At 38.5% G+C, this 23,718-nt stretch overlaps 1 protein-coding gene across 2 annotated transcripts in view; it reads right to left on the reverse strand.

Moving 5' to 3' along the window:
• LOC136265982 (uncharacterized) overlaps positions 1-23,718 on the reverse strand; it is a 151,065-nt gene that overhangs the window by 65,490 nt on the left and 61,857 nt on the right. For both annotated transcript variants that reach the window (XM_066060928.1, XM_066060929.1), the window contains 2 exons: positions 15,734-15,959; positions 10,073-11,368 (listed from right to left, as the gene is read on the reverse strand). In XM_066060928.1, coding sequence (XP_065917000.1) covers positions 10,073-11,368; positions 15,734-15,959 — 1,522 coding nt within the window. The remainder of the gene's footprint in view (positions 1-10,072; positions 11,369-15,733; positions 15,960-23,718) is intronic.

The raw sequence follows: 23,718 nt of genomic DNA on the forward strand, positions 1-23,718 counted from the left end.
TAAGGGTAACAGAATAGCTGTTACATGGGAGCAAGGGAAGATCCAGGGGAAGGGCTTTGGGGGCTGAAGCCCCCCTCCCTCATTTTTAGCCTTTACTTGATCAATAAGCTGAGGATTATGATGAAATTTTGTCATAGCATAATAATGATCACTAATAACATAAATACTCATAAACTCACCTTATAAACATCTTTACAAGGCATTATATCAGTGGATTTATGCTAAAGGTTATGCAACAAGGACCCAGATCAGTTCTGGAGGTGTATAGGATTGAGATTCTCTAATAGAACAGTCACCTGACTACTCTAATAGAACATTCAGTGTAAGCATAAAAGTTGGTTCTGAAATGGACTTTTTCAAAATCTGCCTGCGCTTATACATTAAATGAAGTGCATTGCTCTGTTTTAAAGGCTTCTTGTGTAGTTATTACTGGTACCAGTGTACTTAATTCAGGTACACAATTTCCATTGAAAAAGCTCTCAGATTCAATCTTGTATTGTTCCAATTTCAAAAATTTATTTTCTATTTTCAACATTATTATGTCTTTTATCATGCATGCAATTGTGAGAAGGTGCATCATGTGCTTGGTTGTCTGAACCTACCCAAACCTTTCTATTAGCAAATGCTGCAGAGAGCCATATCTATAATCTAAAAGCAGTCTGTGAAATATCTACAGACAGAAATATGCATTTTATGCATAAATTGCAGTATTTTAGCATCTATATTTCAAACTTTTCTGGGGGAGGGGCATGCCCCCAGACTCTCCAAGTTCCAGTATGCTTTGCATGCTGGGAGGTGTGCTTCACATATCTCCATTCAAGACATTAGTACCTTGAGTTAGCCCCCCCTTTTATAAATCCTAGATCTACTCCTTGGGAGTGATGGTCAGGTTCAAGCAACAGTGGTCAGGGTGGGGGCTAAATCCAGTGGAAAGAAGACAGTTTTGCTTAGATGTTCTATTAAACACCTATATCCCCTAAAGAGGTTTACTACATATGTTTTATAAAATGTTTAACAATCTTGCAGAAATTCCATACCATCAACATGCTTTACCATCAACAATAACATCAACAAGATGCCATCACCACTGCCAAGTGATTCAGCAGTTAGGTAGAAAAAATCCTTTCAAATATTCCTTCATCCCAAACACAATCCCCACGTGAAATAAATTACCCAGCACCATGATTGACTGCAACTCGTTAGATAATTTAAACTATAATTATAATTGCTTTGATAGCACAATAGTTGTATGATCTTGTTGTATTGTACATCTGTGTATAACCTTCAAGTTTCACAATAATGGTAAAAAAATAATAATAACAAAAGAGAAACCTCAGTCCCCCTTATCAATGAGATTGAAACAATTCACTTCAAAATCAGCCAGTAGCAGTGTTAATTTTGTCCCTGTCTCAGCCTCTACATTGCCTGAATCATCTCAAGATAATGGTAAAACATCCAGACATTGCCATCAACGTCAGGTAGCAATCATAAGTAAAAAGTTACTTGTAAGTCAGAAGTCAGTTGAACATTTGGCATATACCTTTTGATCATTGTAAGTTAGGCTATAATCATTTTTGTTGTTGCAATGCTTGGCTGGAGGCATCAGTTAGTTAGTCGGTCAGAATATAATTCTGTTAAATAGAAAAAAATCATAGAAACTATTTGGAAGGGTTCACGGTCGAACTTAGAACATTTTGGTGCTTGGTTATGGATAACCAATGCTGCCAAACTATCACAAACAAAATGGTTTTAGAGTGATATTTTGACCAGAAAAGCCCAAACCTTCATGATCCCTATTATACAGTACTATCACGCTTGAGTCTATTGTGCTCCAAATTTGTCTATTATGCTTCAGGGAATTTCCTCAATTTTCTGTCTATCATTCTTGCTTTTCAGCTTTTCAGAAATGCATTAAGCTTTTATTTTGTACTTTTATGTGTAGAAAATTGCTTCCAAAGATAAAATGTGAATGAGGAGGTGTTGTATAAACTGCTACGTAGATACCGTATAACAGGAATAATTCGTGGAAGAAAAAATTGCAAATTTTGCTGCTTTAGATGCATTCGCAAATGTTTTCTTGCAAAATTTTTTCCTACAATTAAAAAACCTTTTTACACATAAGCTAAACGGGTTAATCTGTTTCACCTCATGCAAGATCCCATGGTGGTATGTAAAAAGAGACCTGGCAAATACAAAATATTACAAGGGGGTGACACACAGGCACTCACTGTGGGTAAATCTGTGACCGCAGTCAAAGTCCAAGTCAAAGGTCAAGGCCACCATAATCATGCCAATTCAACGGTCAAGGGTAAAAGCTTCCAACCCACAATCAAAAAGTGCTGAAATATTGTCACTAAGTCACTGGTCAAAGGTCGAAAAAGGCTCTTAGTCACAGATCAAAGCAAAATTTCAGTCAGTTAAGACTTTGACAGTGGTCGCAGATCTACCTACAGTGCGTACCTATGTAACACCCCCTTGTATTAGTTAATGATTGAGTTTTAATAATGCAATGCACAGTGAAGTACAGTAGGTATACATGTAGTTAAACAATGGTGCATAAACTGACTTAGCATAAGTGATCAATTATTGATCGACGTCTAATATCGACCAACTCGATGTCTATTATGATTATATAGAATCCGGATTAAACAAAATTTTGCTACACTAAGCTGCCTTGTGCTGTCTTGTTTTGCTGTTCTAACAGTTTAAATCAACTTCTGCCATGTTGTACTGTTGGTAAATGACAACAGGTTTGTTTATGACTTATTTTGTATGCGTTAGTTGTTATTCTTGGCATAAAATGGTATTGGTAGTGTACTGAACTTTATCTGTGTTGTTCTGTTGTTGTAGTGCACACTGAGCCTTACACACGACATTTGACATAAGAAGAATCTGACTGCAGTAATTCAAAGGCTCTAGTGATTGACTGTGTCAGAATAATCACCCTTTGTAGTGGAATAATGTTTGTTTACACATATACATCTGTTTTCGAGGAAGTCACCGCTCGCAGGACTTGAAATTCGTGTTCTTTGTACTGTTGAAGGTAATTTTAACCACAATGGATTCGTGGTTGTAGAGAGACAGCTGTTTCTGACCATTTTTGTGGGCAAAGAAGATGGAAGGACCCTCTGTAATAGTTGGAAGTGATGAGCATGGAGATACATAGCAGGAAATAGCTCAGAAAACTGGGTGAATCAAAGTAAAGTCTTATAAAACTATCTAAACAACAGGAGAATTCGATACAAAAGCAAGGGAGTGTTTGTAAAATAAAATAAACCCACTTTCAGTCACCATTGACTACAGTATGCTAGGTTTTTAGAGGTTTGCGGCTTGCTGCATGCTGTCAAGTGTTGAAGATATGCTACTGACACTGCTCTGGAGCAAGGTGTACATAGTGGATAAGAATCCCACACCGTGGATAGAAGTTGTTAAGGACAAAGGCTAGTATATTACTGGTTAAATTTCCATATGGCAGGAAGCAAAGTAGTTATGACTCTTCACAGTGGTACCAGGATTACTGTGCTGACCTTTGTAACATCCTTGATGAAATGTTAGTGCTGTGTAATTTGTTTTCAAATGTGTTTAAAGTAGTGTTCTGCGATACAGTGCATTTAGTGTATCACGTATCACCATCAACAAACTGTTCGATATGATACTGCATCATGATACTATAATGAAGTGGTCATGGCTAGTTATGTCTAGCTAGCATAACAGTTAATAGTTGTACATAACAATATCCAATTTATCTATACCTTAAAGAGCTTACACCGATTCTACAGTCACTGTGTAGCTATACATATTTCATTATTCAATGAATGCCAATAAACTACAGTATTATACTGAGCTAGTGTGTACTGATGTAATTGTTTTTAGTATGGAGAAAAACAGAGGTGTGTTACAAAGCCTGTGACATCTCTACTTGGACACCTGCCTCTATCGTACTACCAAGACAATTAGCTACCACAAACATTTTATTGCATGCTCCCACAAAAGTTTGTCCGGATTACTCCGAATTTTTATGAGTTGTCAAGGTGGCTAATATTACAGCAGATAGTTTACTGCTAAGTGGTGCAGTTCATCAAGACACACGGTAGTGTGTCGTGCGGCCCAAGAAGCCGGCGCGTAACACCAGTGAGTATATTGACAGGAAGAAAGAAAACGCAATTTTCGCACCTCCGTAGCTCTGTGCTGCCTTGATGAAACAAGACGATTCTTACTGTGGACACTTCCTCCACCTTCAGCACTCCACATTCCAAATTTGAGCGAAATCGCTTCAAACGTTCCCGAGATATGCGACTTCAAAAATTGGCTTAGTTTCTTCGTTTTTTTTTCTTCTTATTTTTCTTCCTCTTTTCGCACACTTACAAAAACTGCTATAAACGCGAACTCCATATCCGATCGCCTTACAATTTGGCACACAGAAGGGGGGTATGAAGGCGCATATCTGTACCAACTTTGGTTGGAATACGATAAACAGGCAAAGAGTTATGAGCGATTATTCACGAAAAATAACACCAATATGTTGTCACGTCTACAGGGTAAACCGCGTATGGGAAGAAGCTGAAAATCGGTGGGTGAATAGGTTAACTATTGAACCTCAAACCTTTTGTGGTTTGAAAAAAATCGAGCTAAAAACCAGGAAGATACAACTTAAAAACCAACAGTATGTAACAATTACGCAATCGAGATTAGCTAATAAAAAACGACTGCCTGCCACGCCTACCAGGTAAACCGCTTGGGGTAATGCTTTGAAAATCACTGTACAGATGGAGTAATCATCTTTGAAGGGCTCTTCAATGGTGTAGAAGAATCAGACTTAAAGCCACGGAGTTATAACACGAAATCCAACTTGGTGTAGCAAGTGCGAGATCGAGATACTCTAATAGAGCAGTCATCCTAATAGAGCAGTCATCCTAATAGAGCAGTCACCCGAAGAGAATTCAAGAGATCAGCTAGAAACAAGTAACCTGTATAGAGATCAGCTACAAACAAGTCACCCTGTAGAGAGATCAGCCACAAACAATTCACCCTGTAGAGAGATCAGCTAGAAGAAGTTACCTTGTAGGGAATTCATGCAACTATAGAAAGAGATAATTCAGCTAGAAGAAATCACCTTGTAGAGTTCAGCTACAAAGAAACAACAATGTAGAGAGTTCAGCTACAAACAAATCACCCTGTAGAGAGATCAGCTAGAAGAAGTTAACTTGTAGAGAGTTCAGCTACAAAGAAACCATCATGTAGAGAGTTCAGCTGCAAACAAATCACCTGTAGAGAGTTCAGCTACAAACAAATCTCCCTGTAGAGAGATCAGCTAAAAGAAGTTTCCTAGTAGAGAGTTCAGTTACAAAGAAACCACCATGTAGAGAATTCGTTTACAAACTAGTGACCCTGTAGAGACATCAGCTAGAAGAAGTTACCTTGTAAAGAGTTCAGCTACAAAGAAACCATTCTGTAAAAAGCTCAGCTGCAAAAAAAAATCACCTGTACAGAATTCCACTACAAACAAGTCATAGAAAGATCAGCTAGAAGAAGTTACCTCGTAGAGAGTTCAGTTACAAAGAAACCACCATGTAGAGAATTCATTTACAAACTAGTTACCCTGTAGAGACATCAGCTATTAGAAATTACCTTGTAAAGAGTTCAGCTACATAGAAACCATTCTGTAAAGAGCTCAGCTGCAAACAAATCACCTGTACAGAATTCAGCTACAAACAAATCACCGTGTAGAGAGATCAGCTAGAAGAAGTTACCTCGTAGAGAGTTCAGCTACAAAGAAACCATCATGTGGAGAGTTCAGCTGCAAACAAATCGCCTGTAGAGAGTTCAGCTACAAACCAATCTCCCTGTAGAGAGATCAGCTAGAAGAAGTTTCCTTGTAGAGAGTTCAGCCACAAACAAATCACCCTGTAGAAAGATCAGCTAGAAGAAGTTACCTTGTAGAGAGTTCAGTTACAAAGAAACCACCATGTAGAAAGTTCAGCTACAAACTAGTGACCTTGTGGAGACATCAGCTAGAAGAAACTACCTTGTAGAGAGCTCAGCTACAAAGAAACCATTCTGTAAAGAGCTCAGCTGCAAACAAATTACCTATACAGAATTCAGCTACAAACAAATCACCCTGTAGAAAGATCAGCTAGAACAAGTCACCTTGTAGAGAGTTCAGCTACAAAGAAACCACCATGTAGGGAGTTCAGCTAGAAGAAGTTACCTTGTAGAGAGTTCAGCTACAAAGAAACCATCATGAAGAGAGTTCATCTGCAAACAAATCTACCTGTAGAGAGTTTAGTTAGAAGAAGTTACCTTGTAGAGAGTTCAGCTACAAAGAAACCACCATGTAGGGAGTTCAGCTAGAAGAAGTTACCTTGTAGAGAGTTCAGCTACAAAGAAAACATCATGAAGAGAGTTCAGCTGCAAACAAATTTCCCTGTAGAGAGTTTAGTTAGAAGAAGTTACCTTGTAGAGAGTTCAGCTACAAAGAAAACATTCTGTAAAGAGCTCAGCTGCAAACAAATCACCTGTACAGAATTCAGCTACAAACAAATCACCCTGTAGAGAGATCAGCTAGAAGAAGTTACCTTGTAGAGAGTTCAGCTACAAATTTAAAGAAACCATCATGTGGAGAGTTCATCTGCAAACAAATCACCTGTAGAGAGTTCAGCTACAAAGAAACCACCATGTAGGGAGTTCAGCTAGAAGAAGTTACCTTGTAGAGAGTTCAGCTACAAAAACCATCATGAAGAGAGTTCAGCTACAAACAAATCATCCTGTAGAGAGATCAGCTAGAAGAAGTCACCTTGTAGAGAGTTCAGCTACAAAGAAACCACCATATAGAGAGTTCAGCTGCAAACAAATCACCCTGTAGAAAAATCAGCTACAAACAAATCACCCTGTAGAAAGATCAGCTAGAAGAAGTCACCTTGTAGAGAGTTCAGCTGCAAAGAAACCACCATGTAGGGAGTTCAGCTAGAAGAAGTTACCTTGTAGAGAGTTCAGCTACAAAGAAACCATCATGAAGAGAGTTCAGCTGCAAACAAATCTCCCTGTAGAGAGTTCAGTTAGAAGAAGTTACCTTGTAGAGAGTTCAGCTATAAAGAAACCATTCTGTAAAGAGCTCAGCTGCAAACAAATCGCCTGTATAGAATTCAGCTACAAACAAATCACCCTGTAGAGAGATCAGCTAGAAGAAGCCACCATGTAGAGAGTTCAGCTGCAAAGAAATCACCCTGTAGAAAATTCTGCCACAAACAAATTGCCCTGTAGAAAGATCAGTTAGAAGAAGTTATCTTGTAGAGAGTTCAGTTACAAAGAAACCACCATGTAGAGAGTTCAGCTAGAAGAAATTACCTTGTAGAGAGTTCAGCTACAAAGAAACCATCATCTAGATAGTTCAGCTGCAAACAAATTACCTGTAGAGAGTTCAGCTACAAACAAATCTCCCTGTAGAGAGATCAGTTAGAAGAAGTTACCTTGTAGAGAGTTCAGCTACAAAGAAACCATTCTGTAAAGAGCCCAGCAGCAAAAAAATCACCTGTACAGAATCCAGCTACAAATAAATCACCCTGTAGAGAGAACAGCTAGAAGAAGTTACCTTGAAGAGTGTTCAGTTACAAAGAAACCACCATGGACAGTTCTGTAATAAATATATGTATTATATAATTTGTACATTCACTGATAAAATCAGAAATATTTAAGGTACATCTGCTTCATCTTTTCTTCTTCCTGTGGTAAAGAAAAAAAGATAGGTTTAAAAAGTCCCAAAGCAGGCCATAGGCCGGCTTTGGAGTATACAAATACAAAAAGAAGTGAAATCTAATCCAAAACAGCCAAGCTGTAAAAAAAGTGTGCGGCCCTCAAAAAGGCTATGGTGAAAAAAGATGTGAAATCCAAGGTGGCGGCCAAGAAATGGCTGTGATGGTAGGTTAATGGTAAAAATTTTAATAATAACAATTCAGGTGAATTTTGGTGCCACTTGGTCAATTGGCACAAAATTCACCTGAATTGTCGTTATTAAAATTTTTACCATTAACCTACCATCACAGCCATTTCTTGGCCGCCACCTTGGATTTCACATCTTTTTTCACCATAGCCTTTTTGAGGGCCGCACACTTTTTTTACAGCTTGGCTGTTTTAGATTAGATTATTTTATCAATAAATATTTGCATACAAAACTACAAGGATATTAGACAATATCTATAGCTTCTAAGAGACTATTGATTTGCCTCCAGATCCCTTGCTCTAAAATGCCTGCAAAGTAAACTCTGGAGCACATCCCAATTTCAAGCTATTGCTAATTTTTGTATGCCAAAGTTGAAGTGACACTTTTCATTCATGTTCTATCGTATGAAGAACTTCTTATTTAGAAAAAACACACAAAATAAAAGCATAATGCATTTCAGAAAGGCATAAAAACAAGCATAATAGGCAGAAAATTGGGGAAATGCCAAAGAACATAATAGGTAAATTTTGGAGCATAATAGACTCAAGTCTATACAAAACTACAAAGATATTAGACAATATCTATAGCTTCTAAGGGACTATAGATTTGCCTCAGATCCCTTGCTCTAAAACGAATGCAAAGTAAACTCTGGAGCATATCCCAATTTCAAGCTATTGCTAATTTTTGTATGCTGAAGTTGAAGTGACACTTTTCATTCACGTTCTATCACACAAAATAAACCATAATGCATTTCTGAAAAGCATAAAAACAAGCATATAGGCAGAAAATTGGGGAAATGCCCAAAAAGCATATGCATAATAGGTAAATTTTGGAGCATAATAGACTCAAGCCTAGACTGAGGACATCAAAATTCACCCACATGTGTAGCCCAAAAATCATACAGTTTGCTACCCTAGTATAAGTTGGTAGCTTCCCTCACAAGCACCTGGTCATCACCATACCATATTTTATTAAGCTCCAAATACTACTAAAGTGCATAAGGGAGCATAGCTAAATATCATGATTTTTTGTTTGGTACACCATAAAGCTTTACCAGTGGACTGCACCATTACCTTTTCTAAATGTTCATAGTAGGATGTAATGGTTCATTTGGTGGACATGGTAGATGGTAGAGACATAGTAACTGTACTTGGTATAGGCACTCATGCAACTATGCATATATTTTGTATGCTCTCAAGATCTGCCCCAACTACTCTGTTTAATTGCCAGCCTAGTTCATCATGTGGGGTAGCACTGGTGCTTTATACTTTTCAGTATTAAATTGAGCATAGGTATTCCCAAGGGACAACCAGACCAAAACTGTATACGAAATTTGCAAAATTCTAGTTTTAAATCATAAATTTGAAATTTGAAATTGATTTCTAATGATTTCAATTATCATTACTCTTTGTAAAATATCCAGCTAATAATTGATTTAGCAGCAAGTCTCTGGATCCTTTCTATGCTTTAACATTGTGAAAGGTTAGGTTGGCAATGAAAAAATGAACCCCTGAGAGGATAGAGCCTAACAATAGACAGTGTGGTATACTTTTAAATGGTGGGTTTGGTAGAAATGCCTTCTATTGGGATGTACTATTTTGTCTAATGGTCATGCATAAATGTCAACACATTTAGGCTCATCTGCATAGATATGGGTAGGAATGCCTAAAATGCTGTCCATTGCTTTTATAAGAAACTAAGCAATGTACTTTACAAAATACACTTTAAAGGTATGTAATTATTAGCAGTTTTTGCTAAAACAATGCTTGTCAAGTCTGCAATAATATCAAACCACTTAAGCTTATAACAATATACAAGGTTATATAGTTACTTTCATACACCTTTTTGGCTCATTAGTTAACAAACAAGTATAAGAAAAGTTAAGAATTTTACAACCTGCATGGTAGGAATCATTACAACAAAAAGTGCTTAAACAAGAAGGATCACTACCTGAAGTGCAAATTTAATTCCTACTTTAGCCATTCAGATATGGGAATTGAATATGCATTTCAGGTCATGATCTCCTTTTAAGCACTTTCATTGCAATAATCCCTGGTGCCTACCAGCTTCCAATTTTTTCTTACGCTTGTGTATATCACTATTCACAACGTTCATGCATTCATGTACGTAACTCACATGGATAACCAAAGATTCCTCCAGGATGACCATAACCTCTATTACTAGCAAATCCATACAAAGCCACTGTCATTAATACTGACGTATCGGTATGAATGACCTCAACCACATCCTCTGGAATATTCACTTTTGCAGCATATGCTTCAATGACATTGTTAACTTTAACTGGTACCCATTCCTGTGTATCTAGTGACTTGTTCACTCCTCCTGATATTAAGTAGATCTTGTCAGGTTGATAATATTGTGCCAGTACTATGATGTTAAGGTAATGTGAGGTAGATGGTAGATGTGGAGTACGAATAGTAGAAGTGCTGAATTTGTTTGAATATATATTTATACCAGGTAACAATAGCATCATTGGATCACCAACACTATCACCATCATTGTCATCGACATGTCCATGACTGAATTGAGCAACCAGTATTGGCTTATTAGAAGAGACTGCACAGTATTCTTGATGAGTCAAGGTTTTGTTGATCGCCTTTCCTTCATTGATAGTATAAGGTTCCTTTGTACCATTGCAGAAAATATCAATACTGGTGGAATTATTGGCTGCCAGTACTTTAATAGTATACGACCTTCTGGTAGATAATGGTGCAGTATAATATACTCTATCCCATAATGTGGTGGGCGGAATCTGTTCTATTAAGTGTCCACAATCACTAACAGAACTTGGTATTTGTGCACACTGATGACCACTAAACACAGATACTGGTTTGTCTGTAACGATTTTAGTTCCAGTCAAGTCCTCTGTTGATCTAACAAGTATTGTTTGCAACCTGTTTATTACAAACACAATTTGTCTTCCTATAAAGACATCACCATTCACATTAATATGAACTGTTTGTATAGCATTCAATTTTACTACTGTGCTATTCTCTGTACCAACTACAAGGATTATACTGTAACGATCTGAGTTGTCATCCATTAACATTCCAAAGTAGACATATTCACTAGTGCATGTAGTTGTGAGGGGAATGGCATTATAGGTATCAACAGTAATACCAGTTACACTACCTCTAATAGCAATACTTTGGCCAATCACATTTACTCTACTGCTACTGGTCCTTAAGTATATTCCCCTATCTTGCTGATCTACTGATGTTATTATCAAACTGCTTGGAAGATCCACAATGACTTCACTGTTATTTGTAACTATCCCACTTTGATAAAATCCTACTCCAGGAGCACTTATGCAGTAAGAGACATTTTGAGATTCAGTAGTCATTAGTACTATGGATGGATGACCAAGGTGTAAATGATCAAAGAATCCCAAGTAGAATTCATTGCCAATACCTGTGTTAACATACAAAACAATAGTGCACAATCAAGACGCACGGTCAGCAAAAGAGGTTGATGTGCCACATAGTCTGGTCTGTTATACCATATAGTCAGAAAGTTTGGCTGTAGGAAAGTTTGGCAAATTTGGCAAGTAAGCGGTGTTTTGCCAAACTAAAATCTGCCAAATCATTTGTCCAATACAAAATTAATCTGTGTATTAGCTCTACGAAATTCACCAAATTTTTTTCTTGCTAAAATCCTATCTTAGAAAATTAGCCTAAATTTTCTCCTGCCAACTTTTTGACTATATGATATCACATTTTGGGCAAATAATAACACAGCAGTCCAACTTGTCTCCTTATGGTGTACTAAGTAATTTCAGTTGGTATTTTACATCTATTAAAGCTTACCATGAAAATGAAATCCATTATATTAAATATTAAATCTTCCCAAGAATACAAGTACTTCTACTAATTATATTTGTAATGGAATAGTTCATGGTCTTTGATGGGTAGTTAGTTTACTAACACAGTTATCACCCTATGCTAAAAGTATGAAGAGTAAAATGTTAACCATAGATCAAGACACACGGTAGTGTGTCGTGCGGCCCAAGAAGTCGGCGCGCCACACCGTGAGTATATTAACAGGAAGAAAGAAAACGCAATTTTCACACCTATGTAGCCCTGTGATCCCTTATCCGATTGGAACCAAATTTGCTAGAGACGTGTCGCCCAGTTAGGGGAGCCTACACACCAAATTTGAAGAAATTCGCTCCAGCCATTTCCAAGATACGAGCGAACAAAATTTCGTTTTAATTTCTTCGTTTTCTTCTTCTTCTTCATCATCATCTTCATTTCGCACACTTCGCAAAATTCGCAATAAAACGAATGTGTGCTCGGATTGGGCTGAAATTTGGCACACTGAAAGGGCTCGTTAAGGCGGATCTCCGTACCAACTTTAGTAGGAATCCTATGAACATTCACGGAGTTATGACCGATTATTTGCGTAAAATAAGGTCGAAGGTCTGTCACGCCTACAGGGTAAACCCCTTGGAGGAATCAGCTACAAATTGATATGTATATGGAGTAACCATCGTAGGAGTGCCCTTTTGTGGTTTGAAAGGAATTGGGATAAAGACCATGGAGATATGACACAAAACCCAACCTGTGTCAAAATTACGCGATCGATTTTTATGAATAAAAAACTATTAGTTTTCGTGTCTACCAGGCAAACCGCTTAAAGCAACGAGCTGAAAATCAGTATGTAGCTGGAATAATCATCATAGAAAGTCCTTGCTGTAGTACAGAAGAATCGGAGTATAAATCACTGAGTTATGATTCGAAAGGCAACTACGTGTAGCAAATGCGAGATCGAGATACTCTAATAGAACAGTCACCCTAATAAAGCATTCAGCTGCATTTATAATTTACTCAGTAATATTACATTGCAAGTTATTCTGTAGGGAATTCAGCTACAAACAAGTCACCCTGTAGTCAGATCAGCTAGAAGAAGGTACCTAATAGAGAGTTCAGCTACAAAGAAGCCATCATATAGAGAGTTCAGCTCAAATAAACACCCTGTAGGGAATTCAGCTACAAACAAATTTCCCTGTAGAGAGATCAGCTAGAAGAAGTTACCTTGTAGAGAATTCAGTTACAAAGAAACAATCATGCAAAGAGTTTAGCTGCAAACAAATCACCCAGTAGAAAGTTCCGCTATGAACAGATCACACTGTAGAGAGTTCAGTTAGAAACAAGTCATCCTGTAGAGAGATCAGCTAGAAGAAGTTACCTTGTAGAGAGTTCAGTTACAAAGAAACAATCATGCAAAGAGTTTAGCTGCAAACAAATCACCCAGTACAAAGTTCCGCTATGAACAGATCACACTGTGGAGAGTTCAGTTAGAAATAAGTCATCCTGTAGATAGATCAGCTAGAAGAAGTCACTTTGTAGAGAGTTCAGCTACAAAGAAACCCCCATGTAAGAGAGTTCAGCTGCAAACAAATCACCTGTAGAGAGTTCAGCTAGGAACAAGTCACCCTGTACAGAGATCAGCTAGAAACAAGTCATCCTGTAGAGAGTTCAGCTAGAAGAAGTTACATTGTAGAGAGTTCAGCTACAAAGAAACTATCATATGTGACCGGGCCTGCGAAAACAGGGCATGTGGGCACAAACTATACCCCATCATACTACAGGTCATATCTCAGTACTGGAAAAGTATATTTCCATTCTGTAACTTGCATCATGATGCCAATTAAGTACGTACTAACAGCTGAAAATTGCAATGCCATAGCATAATGATACAAAATGTTATGAGTGATGAAAGTGTGAAAAAGCAGGCAAAAATCATATGCCCACATGCCCTATTATCGCAGGCCCGGTCACATATAGAGAGTTCAGCTGCAAACAAATCGCCCTGTAGAGAATTCAGCTACAAACAAATTAACCTGTAGAAAGATCAGCTAGAAGAAGTTACCTTGTAGAGAGTTCAGCTACAAACAAATCACCCTGTAGAGAGTTCAGCTAGAAACAAGTCACCCTGTAGAGAGATCAGCTAGAAACAAGCCACCCGTAGAGAGTTCAGCTAGAAGAAGTTACATTGTAGAGAGTTCAGCTACAAAGAAACTACCATGTAGAAAGTTCAGCTGCAAACAAATTGCCCTGTAGAGAATTCAGCTACAAACAAATTACCCTATAGAAAGATCAGCTAGAAGAAGTTACCTTGTAGAGAGTTCAGCTACAAACAAATCACCCTGTAGAGAGTTCAGCTAGAAACAAGTCACCCTGTAGAGAGTTCAGCTAGAAGAAGTTACATTGTAGAGAGTTCAGCTACAAAGAAACTACCATGTAGAGAGTTCAGCTGAAAAACAAATTGCCCTGTAGAGAATTCAGCTGCAAACAAATTATAATTACCCTGTAGAAAGATCATCTAGAAGAAGTTACCTTGTAGAGAGTTCAGCTACAAACAAATCACCCTGTAGAGAGTTCAGCTACAAACAAGTCATCCGGTAGAGAGATCAGCTAGAAAGATCACCTTGCAGAGAGGTCAGCTACAAAGAAATCACCCTGCTTCATCTTTTCTTCTTCCTGTAGTAAAGAAAAAATGATATATCGGTTAAAAAGCTCTAAAGCCGGCCATAGGCTGGCTTTCGGGTATACAAATACAAAAAGAAGTGAAATCTAATCCAAAACAGCCAAGCTGTCAAAAAAGAGTGCGGCCCTGAGAAAGGCTATGGTGAAAAAAGATGTGAAATCCAAGGTGGCGGCCAAGAAATGGCTGTGATGGTAGGTTAATGGTAAAAATTTTAATAACAACAATTCAGGTGAATTTAATGCCGCTTGGTCTTGGCACAAAATTCACCTGAATTGTCGTTATTAAAATTTTTACCATTAACCTACCATCACAGCCATTTCTTGGCCGCCACCTTGGATTTCACATCTTTTTTCACCATAGCCTTTTTGAGGGCCGCACTCTTTTTTGACAGCTTGGCTGTTTTGGATTAGATTATACTTACAGTGTAACAGCTATATACTGTTTTCAAAAGACCTGGGTAAGAATTTAGCCATGACAGCAGCATTTATACAGACATATTAGTATGGCTTCCCACAATGCTGCACTTCATAATAGCTAGAGAGGCTTTCTATTTGAGTATCTCTGAGAAGGAGATCACTGTGAGTTACAGATCAATCACTGACTGTTCTACTAGAAAACTTTGATATATTGATATTTTCTAAGTACAGTATTATATCATGATAATTATTTATTATTTGCTGTATCGATATATACCACTTTGACACCTCAGATCAAAGGAAACCACAGGGTTATATATCGTAGATGAGTTTATGAACAAATTGTACATGCACACATAATTACACTCATGTTTGAGTTTTGTGCATCACTACTAAAATTACGTAAATAAACAAATAAATGTACAGTAGTTTGGCTTTTCACCTGATGACCATGTATGGCATTGGCTAATATTAGCCACGCATGGCAAACAGAGGATTCCACACGTGGCATGTGGCAATTTCATTTTCGTCACATGGTAATGCCTTTGGCGTGGCAATGACCAGTCCCACGCATAACTTTTGCTTTTTCCATGGGAAAAATCACATGCCGCCATGCAAAAAATGCCACGCATGTGTGAAGTTATAAATGGACTGTACTGTAGAGGAAATTTGTCCTGGCTTATTACGCATGTTACGTACCCTTGAGGTGCAAACATTTTCAAACAAATATAATACACTAGTGTGATTATTTGGTTGCATCTCTCAGAAGAGGTATACATGGCAAATGTATCCTTCAGAATTCCTTTGGTCAAAGGATGCTTATATACGATGTACATATATACAATATCACAGTATGTACACATATCTTTACCAGTTTGAAACATCCATATTCCAGGAATATCTATATTGCTTGTACGTGTAATATTAGTGATCTGTATGGTACCTGATTCTGGAACATTGAAAAAGTTAGTACGGTTCTGAGTGTCATATCCAACCGTGGCATTATGTAATGTCCACTGTAATAGTTGATCAGCATAGAGAAACATTACAAATGAGTTTGTTTCATCAGTAGATAACACACATTGAAATGTGTTTGTCTGTAACAATTAAAAAAGAAACTATTACAGTCAATTACTGTATTATAGTTTATCAGAATTAAATTTGCTATCTAAGAACATAACCAAAAGTGCTACAAAACATAAGCCAATTCCATTGTAATTTATATACAAAACTTTAAAGTTCATTGTTGATACGTTCAGTCTTATTGAATATCAATTGTGACCAAAGGAATGATACCAAAGAGCAGACATGAGAGAATATACTCATAAGTAAACACTTCTCTACATATACCTGCAGTAATAATAATCCACCTCCAAAATAAAGTATAACTGTGAAAAGGGTGAGTTCATGTAAAGCAGAATTAAGTGGTATAGCTACTTGCGACAAAAAGTAGTGATACCAAAGTGCAGCCATTACAGTGTATGAGATATGCAAGTACTAGTATAAATCAAATGAGCATACAACTGGTAAAGTACTGAGATGTACAGCTATTAGTGATGCTGCGAGCTTTTTGTTTTTATATCCTTCTATTTGAATGCATGATCATTTAAATGCCATAAGTAATGATCCTCAATCAAACAAGAAAGTGAGTAGATCTGATTACAAAAATAGGCTTAGTTTGGCTGCCTTCTATTGCTGGTTGCATTGCTGTGTATATGAAAGGCAAAACTATTTTTATCAGAAAATCTACTTTCTGTTGAGAATCACTACTGGTGATATTTACGTAAATGAACATTCACAAAGAAGGATACAGTATCTCAACACATTACCAGTTTAAAACTCTATTTTTGCAAATTTGGATAAGTAACTATAAAACCTTCTTGCTGTGAAGTTTCACACCCAAAGCATTTCTTGCTTGGAGATAATTGATAATTTTATCAGATCGTGCAGTAATTTCACATGAATGATCACTAATTAGCTTACAAATTTGGGGATTTGTTCAGGTGATGGAATGGATAAAACTAGACAATGATTCTTGTTATTTATTTGGACCAAGAATTCTTGATGTAACCTTAAGAAATTTTTTTATGTATTTTAGATGGTAGGGATGTAGTCAACAAAGTGGTTTGGCACTATTTGTCACACTTAATCATTCACAAAACTCAATGCACTGTATCTATAAAGCTGAAAGCATCTGTCTGTCTGTCCACATTTCTTTAACACAGGAGATTGACCATTGCTTAAGAAATATACAAATACGATTTACTCACTCTAATCATATGAGTGATCTGACAAATATCGGAACATCAAGTAATCGTCATTGCCATAAAGGCAATTATTCTTTGGTTTCTGTTGTAGAAAAACTGCCGGAATATCAGAGGAGATTCACAGTTTCTGGTCTGATTTCAATTGTGGGTTGAATCGTATCCATTATAAGGGCACACGATAGCCTGCAGTGTATGTGAGCCAGGCTGTCGTGTTAGGCCACGGCATTGTTCAAGTTCTCATAAGGAAGGTGACAGTCCTTGCCTAATGGGACCTGATCTTAATGTAAGTTGATTTTTTATGTGTTGCCATATATGTAATTAGTGGCGCACTTAGTTTTGTTGTCTCGTAGCTTTATATACAAGGTCTCAGTTGAGAATTGGTTTTAATTTCGTTGCCTCACTTCTCCAGGCTTCTAGAAACTCTTTATACTTAGTCACATGAGAGAGGACCTCGATATTCAAGCTCTAGATAAGTACAGAATTTGTTCAAAACATTTTGTGTCTGGAAAGTCTGCAGATTGTAGCTACAACCAAACCAAGCGGACCAAGCAAGCTCACACTGGCTACCAACTTTGCACCTTGGACATGGAGGTATAACAGCGAAAGCATTTCAAGCACAACAGTTGAGAGGTATGAACGAGTACAGGAAAAGGACCAAAGACAAACTGTGAACCAGGAAATGGAAGAAGTGCTACCCACTGAATGGGTAATGAAATTGATTTGATCATTGGTGAAGAGGTGAAGCTAATTGCAAGCGAGCAAACTGAAATTGTACATCAATATTTTAAGGCAAGGGAGGCAAGTGATTGTGAGTATTCCAGCAAAATAGTTTTGCTGGAGAAAGAATTTGCTGATAGTGAAGTTTGACTGAGCAATTGCAACTGATGAATGATAAGTATTTACGAGGTCCCTTTACAGAAGAAAGCCTGCTTGATTAAAGTGATGTTGCCGTAAGTACGTACTCTGCCTTACCAAATTTTAAAGTCTAAAAAGTCATTTTGAGCATGTCTGCAAAACCTTACCAAGTGATGGGATCACCAATTGTCTCCTTTTCAGGAATTCATATTTGTGATGCTGAAACATAGGATTGATCCTCCTCCACAATAGGCCAGTTTCATGTAAGGGAAAGTATTTTAATTGATCTTTTAATTGTGGTTACGCAACCACTGGATGCTGTGGTTAGCCATAAAAATGTACAGAAACCATTGGGAAACGGACAACCACGGACACAAAATCTATTGTCACATAGAATCTAATGGACATGTCCGAGTTTTTAAAGCAGCACTGTAGACTACATTGGTTTCTACGTCCTGTGGTGTTTATCTACTGTAAATACGCTAAGCCACTAGCGAGTTATGAGCCAATAAAGGTTAGAATGCATGATAAAAATGTTTTCTGGCAACGAAACACCAAAGCAGCTGTTTGTTATCCTTGTTTACCAGATGTACAATACAAGAGCAAGCCTTACTATCACCTGGATGATGTATCTGGGCTCCCTGAACATGCTGTTAACTTATTAGCTCTCGTGCCAATTCAGCGCTTTCCTGCAAAGCGATTCGCAACAAAAACTATTGTTAAGACTTGTTGAAGTTCCTGTGTTATTTTCTGACTTCGAACTTACGAATATCAGCTGTGGAAGGCATTGTCTGGTGACATTTCTAACTTTATCACCCTATTAACTTGGGATATTTCATCCTATTCACAACGGAAAATCACAAAGCGAAAGAGAAGTCAATGTAGTTTCTTTCCATGTACAGAAAATTAGAACATACCGTATACTTTGTAAGTTACCAAAGTTTTGCTGCGGTTATCATCGTTTTCCCAATGGCTTCAATACATTTTTATGGGCATCCACAGCATCCAGTGGTTACACAATAGACAATTAACACTGATTGCATTCTTAAGGCCTTATGTGAAACTGGCCTATTTCTGGCTTATCAGTTTAGAATTTAATCAGCCACTGCATCAAGGATTTTTATGAAATGGCTGAAACCAATGGACTTGCAATTGCAAGACCTGATAATCCAGCCAGACAAAGATTCCCTTCAAAAGACTACGCCTATGTGTTTTAAAGCATCATTTGGCCCGGAAAGTAGGTGGCTGTGATAATAGACTGCTTTGAAATATTCATAGACCGGTTATCCAATTTATCAGCACGTGCTAGTACATGACATAATAACACAGCCAAAGTACTACTAGGAATTGCACTTCAGGGGTGGTTTCATTTGTGTCAGAATGTTGGGGAGGTCGAGTGAGTGACAAGCATCTCACTGAACACCGTGGCATTTAAAAAATTATTACCACGAGATATTGTCTCAAACGTTACGCAAACTCTGGTTCAACAATCTTATTTCACTAAATTACACACGCGGTTTTGTTACATTAATTGGAACACCAAAAAAAAAACAGTTAAACCTGTTTGGAATAAAAAGTCTAATTAATTCCCATCATCTGTTATGTGATCCTTGTTTGTTATCTTCACAGTCCGCGACACTCCCCAAACAAACATGCTTTCTTCTAGGCTAAGTCATTCTTTTATCTTCTTTCTGGCAGCAACTGTTGCCTTTCTCATTGGACGGGTACTGGATACTAAAGACATCAAACCATCCACACCATGTATCAAGACACACGGTAGTGTGTCGTGCGACCCAAGAAGCCGGCGCGCAACCCCGTGAGTATATTGACAGGAAGAAAGAAAACGCAATTTTCGCACCTCCGTAGCTCTGTACTGCCTTGATGAAACAACACGAATTTTGCTGTAGACACTCCCTCCACCTTCAGCACTCCACATTCCAAATTTGAGCGAAATCGCTTAAAGCGTTCCCGAGATATGCGACTTCAAAAATTGGCTTAGTTTCTTCGTTTTTTTCTTCTTATTTTTCTTCCTCTTTTTGCACACTTACAAAAACTGCTATAAAACGCGGACGCCTTATCCGATCGCTTTGAAATTTGGCACACAGAAGGGGGGTATAAAGGCGCATCTCTGTACCAACTTTAGCTGGAATACGATAAACAGGCAAAGAGTTATGAGCGATTATTCACGAAAAATAACACTGTTGTAATTATTGTGTGTGAGACTTTAATAAGAAAAGAGTTATCACGTGCACGCATCATAGTAGCTTCGTATTCGATGCTGAATCTGTATCCTTGTGTTTGATGATGATCGCTCGCGAAACGATCGATTCGTACCTACCCTGACGTTGGACATAAGCTACCTTTGACGATAGTTCTGATATCTGGCGCCCAACGTGGGGCACGACTGATTGGATCTCGACGCACGTGTCACCTTCATCCTTGTAACCCAAAGCGAGTCGCCTGGTACCGTGGCGCGATAATACTCTACTTCTCTATCGCAAACGGTACCAGAGAAGGTGACGTTCTTTACCGTGTTACTTTTATTTCGTAACGATTTCTTGTGTAGGTATACACGCTCGAAATGAGCGAAGACGAAGATAGAAGGAAATTAGAGAGGCTGAGAACCGTAAGAGGAGGACATCGAGGTGTTGTCACTAAACTCTGTCGAGAAGTGGAGGTTATACTAGCTGAAGAATCATCCGCTACTGATCCAGTAAAGGTATCACGCTTAACCGTAATCAATGAGCAGCTTGACACGAAGCTGAAGGCCCTTGGCAATTTGGATGGAGAGATTGTATCTGTATGCCCACTTACAGAGATTGAAACTGAGATAACGGAGTCAGAACCACTAGAAGCTAAATTGGTAGAGACGAGACGCAAGATAAGTGCTGCTATTAGCAAGAGTACAAGTGCTGTAAGGGAGGCGACAGCATTAACTAGCCATGTTTCCCCTGAAGGTCCTGTTAACAAGCCACGTTTGCCAAAGCTCACTCTACCCAGATTTAGGGGTGATATTACTCAATGGAGCACATTCTGGGACTCTTATAAATCAGCAGTACATGATAGCACGGATCTTCCCACAATCGACAAATTTAATTATTTGAATTCATTACTTGAGGGAGCAGCAGCCAGGACTATTCAGGGTCTTACCCTCAATGAAGCAAATTATACCGCTGCTGTACAATTGTTGGAGGAGCAATATGGGAAACCTCAGCACATTATTAGTGCACATATGGAGGAATTGGTGCAGCTGCAAGTATGTACTGGAGACAAAGCTTCTGCTTTGAGGTATGTGTATGATAAGATTAATGTGAATCTTAGGGGCTTGTCGTCCTTGGGTATTGAGTCAGATCAGTATGGGAGCTTATTGATCCCAATCATAATGACAAAATTGCCCCCTGAATTGCGTTTACGTATTGCCAGAGAGATGGATAAGGAAGTATGGGAAATTAATGAATTATTGGTTGTAATTAAGAAAGAGTTGGAGGCCAGAGAGGCTACTGAGCATATCAAGCTTCACACACCAGTGATAAAGAACCCCAATACTCATCGAAATGCACACACAGCCCATACTGCAGCTACTCTAGTCTCAAGTGGGTTTTCTATTAGATGTGGATATTGTAATGATCCTCATTATTCGGCTTCATGTGTGAAGTTTCGTATGCCACAAGAACGCAAGACCATTCTCCTCAAAACAGGCAAATGTTTTAACTGCCTTAGAGCCAATCACAAGTCCCATGAATGCAATTCTACAAAAACTTGCAGGTACTGTAATCGTAAACATCATCAATCCATTTGTGAGAAGGGTACTACTACCCTTGGGCCTCGCACAGTTGATCGTACTTCTAACAATTCACAGTCGGGTAGACAAGTAGAGCAGACACACACTAGGGATGGTCCTAATAGTAACCCAAGCAATTCTACCGTTCAAGCCACAACTAGTGCAAGAAACCATAAAACAGTATTGCTCCAGACTGCACATGCAATTGCCTTGGCTGACCCTAGTGGCCCACCTGTGCCTGTACGTATTTTGTTCGATAGTGGGAGCCAGCTATCTTATGTCACTGAAAGGCTTCAGCAGCAACTACACCTCAAACCCATGAAATTTGAAAGGCTTCACCTGAATACCTTTGGTCATGCTGGTTATAAGACACAAGAGTGTGCTATTGTCTCTTTGTATTTACAAGGGCGTCAATGTACAGAGGCAACAAAGATCTTGGCTTTGACTTCTCCTTCGATTTGTTCCTCACTCCCTTCTACTGTTAGAATAAGTAGTTATCCACACCTACAAGATTTGCTATTGGCTGATGTGTGTGACAAGCCTAAGGGGGAGGTAGATGTGTTGATTGGCTCCAACTATTATTGGAATTTTGTAACAGGTGATATAGTGAAATCAAGTGAGGGACCCGTAGCTGTAGATAGCAAACTTGGATGGCTTCTGTCTGGACCAATCGATTCTCGTGAAACGAATCTCAGTTCCACCTGCCTGGCGATCAATGGAGTACCAAATAATCCAAGGTATGATGAACACGATGATGTTTTAGTTGGTATACTTAAAGAATTTTGGGAGGTCGAATCCCTTGGAATTGCTCCATTAGATGAAGGCTCAACCTCCAATCAGTTCCCTCCGAGAATTTCATTCGAGGGCAATCAATATTCAGTTAGTCTGCCATGGAGGTTAGATCATTCGGTAGTTCCTAGTCATTTATCTCTATGTGAAGGTCGATTGAAGAGTTTGTTACGTAGACTTCAGTGGAATCCGGAAGTTTTGTTGGAATATGATAAAATTTTGAAAGATCAATTGAAGGCCGGTATTATCGAGACTGTAGACCCGGAATCAGTACAGGGAGCTGCTAGAGCCAGTGATAATCTTCCAGTTCATTATCTGCCGCATCATGGTGTAGTGCGTCAGAGTAGTCAGACCACAAAACTAAGAATTGTATACGATGGATCTGCTTGTGGCTTGGGAGATCAATACTCCCTTAATGATTGTTTAGAAACTGGTCCTAACAGTATTCCAAAGTTGTTCAGCATTTTGATACAGTTTAGATGGCACAGAGTAGCAATCACTGCCGATATAGAAAAGGCGTTCCTGATGGTAGGTGTTGATCCTCCTGATCGAGAATGCCTTCGTTTTTTATGGGCCAAGGATCCATTTAAGCAGCCATATGAGTTAGTTCATTTTCGATTTACCCGGTTGGTCTTTGGCTTGCGCCCCTCACCTGCCATTTTAGGCTCAGTATTGGCTCATCATATAAATAGATATTGTTCTCAGTACCCTGAAGCTGTGAAGAAGTTGAGAGACTGCTTCTATGTTGATGATTTAATTACTGGAGCGCCTGACGTTAACACTACATTGGAATTTTGTGTACAATCGAAGCTGATCCTCAAGGAAGCAGGAATGAACCTGCGCAAATGGAATTCCAATTCACCCGACTTGCTGGTGAAGCTCCAGTTGGCAATGGAATCGGAACAGAGTGCTAGTGGTTCTTGTACGACTCTAGTTGAAGAAGATGAGACTTATGCCAAGTTTATGACTGGCCATAATGTTTCACAACCATCGGGAGACCCTGCCAAAATTCTTGGAGTAGCTTGGGACTCAAGGAATGATGTCTTTACCTTTGATTTTACTGAGATAGCGGAACTTGCTGACTCCACTGAAATAACAAAAAGATCCATTTTAAGGCTTACTGCCAAACTCTTTGATCCTCTTGGATTTGTTAGCCCATTTGTG

Source organism: Dysidea avara, chromosome 1, assembly GCF_963678975.1.
Source record: "Dysidea avara chromosome 1, odDysAvar1.4, whole genome shotgun sequence".
NCBI classification, from domain to species: domain Eukaryota; kingdom Metazoa; phylum Porifera; class Demospongiae; order Dictyoceratida; family Dysideidae; genus Dysidea; species Dysidea avara.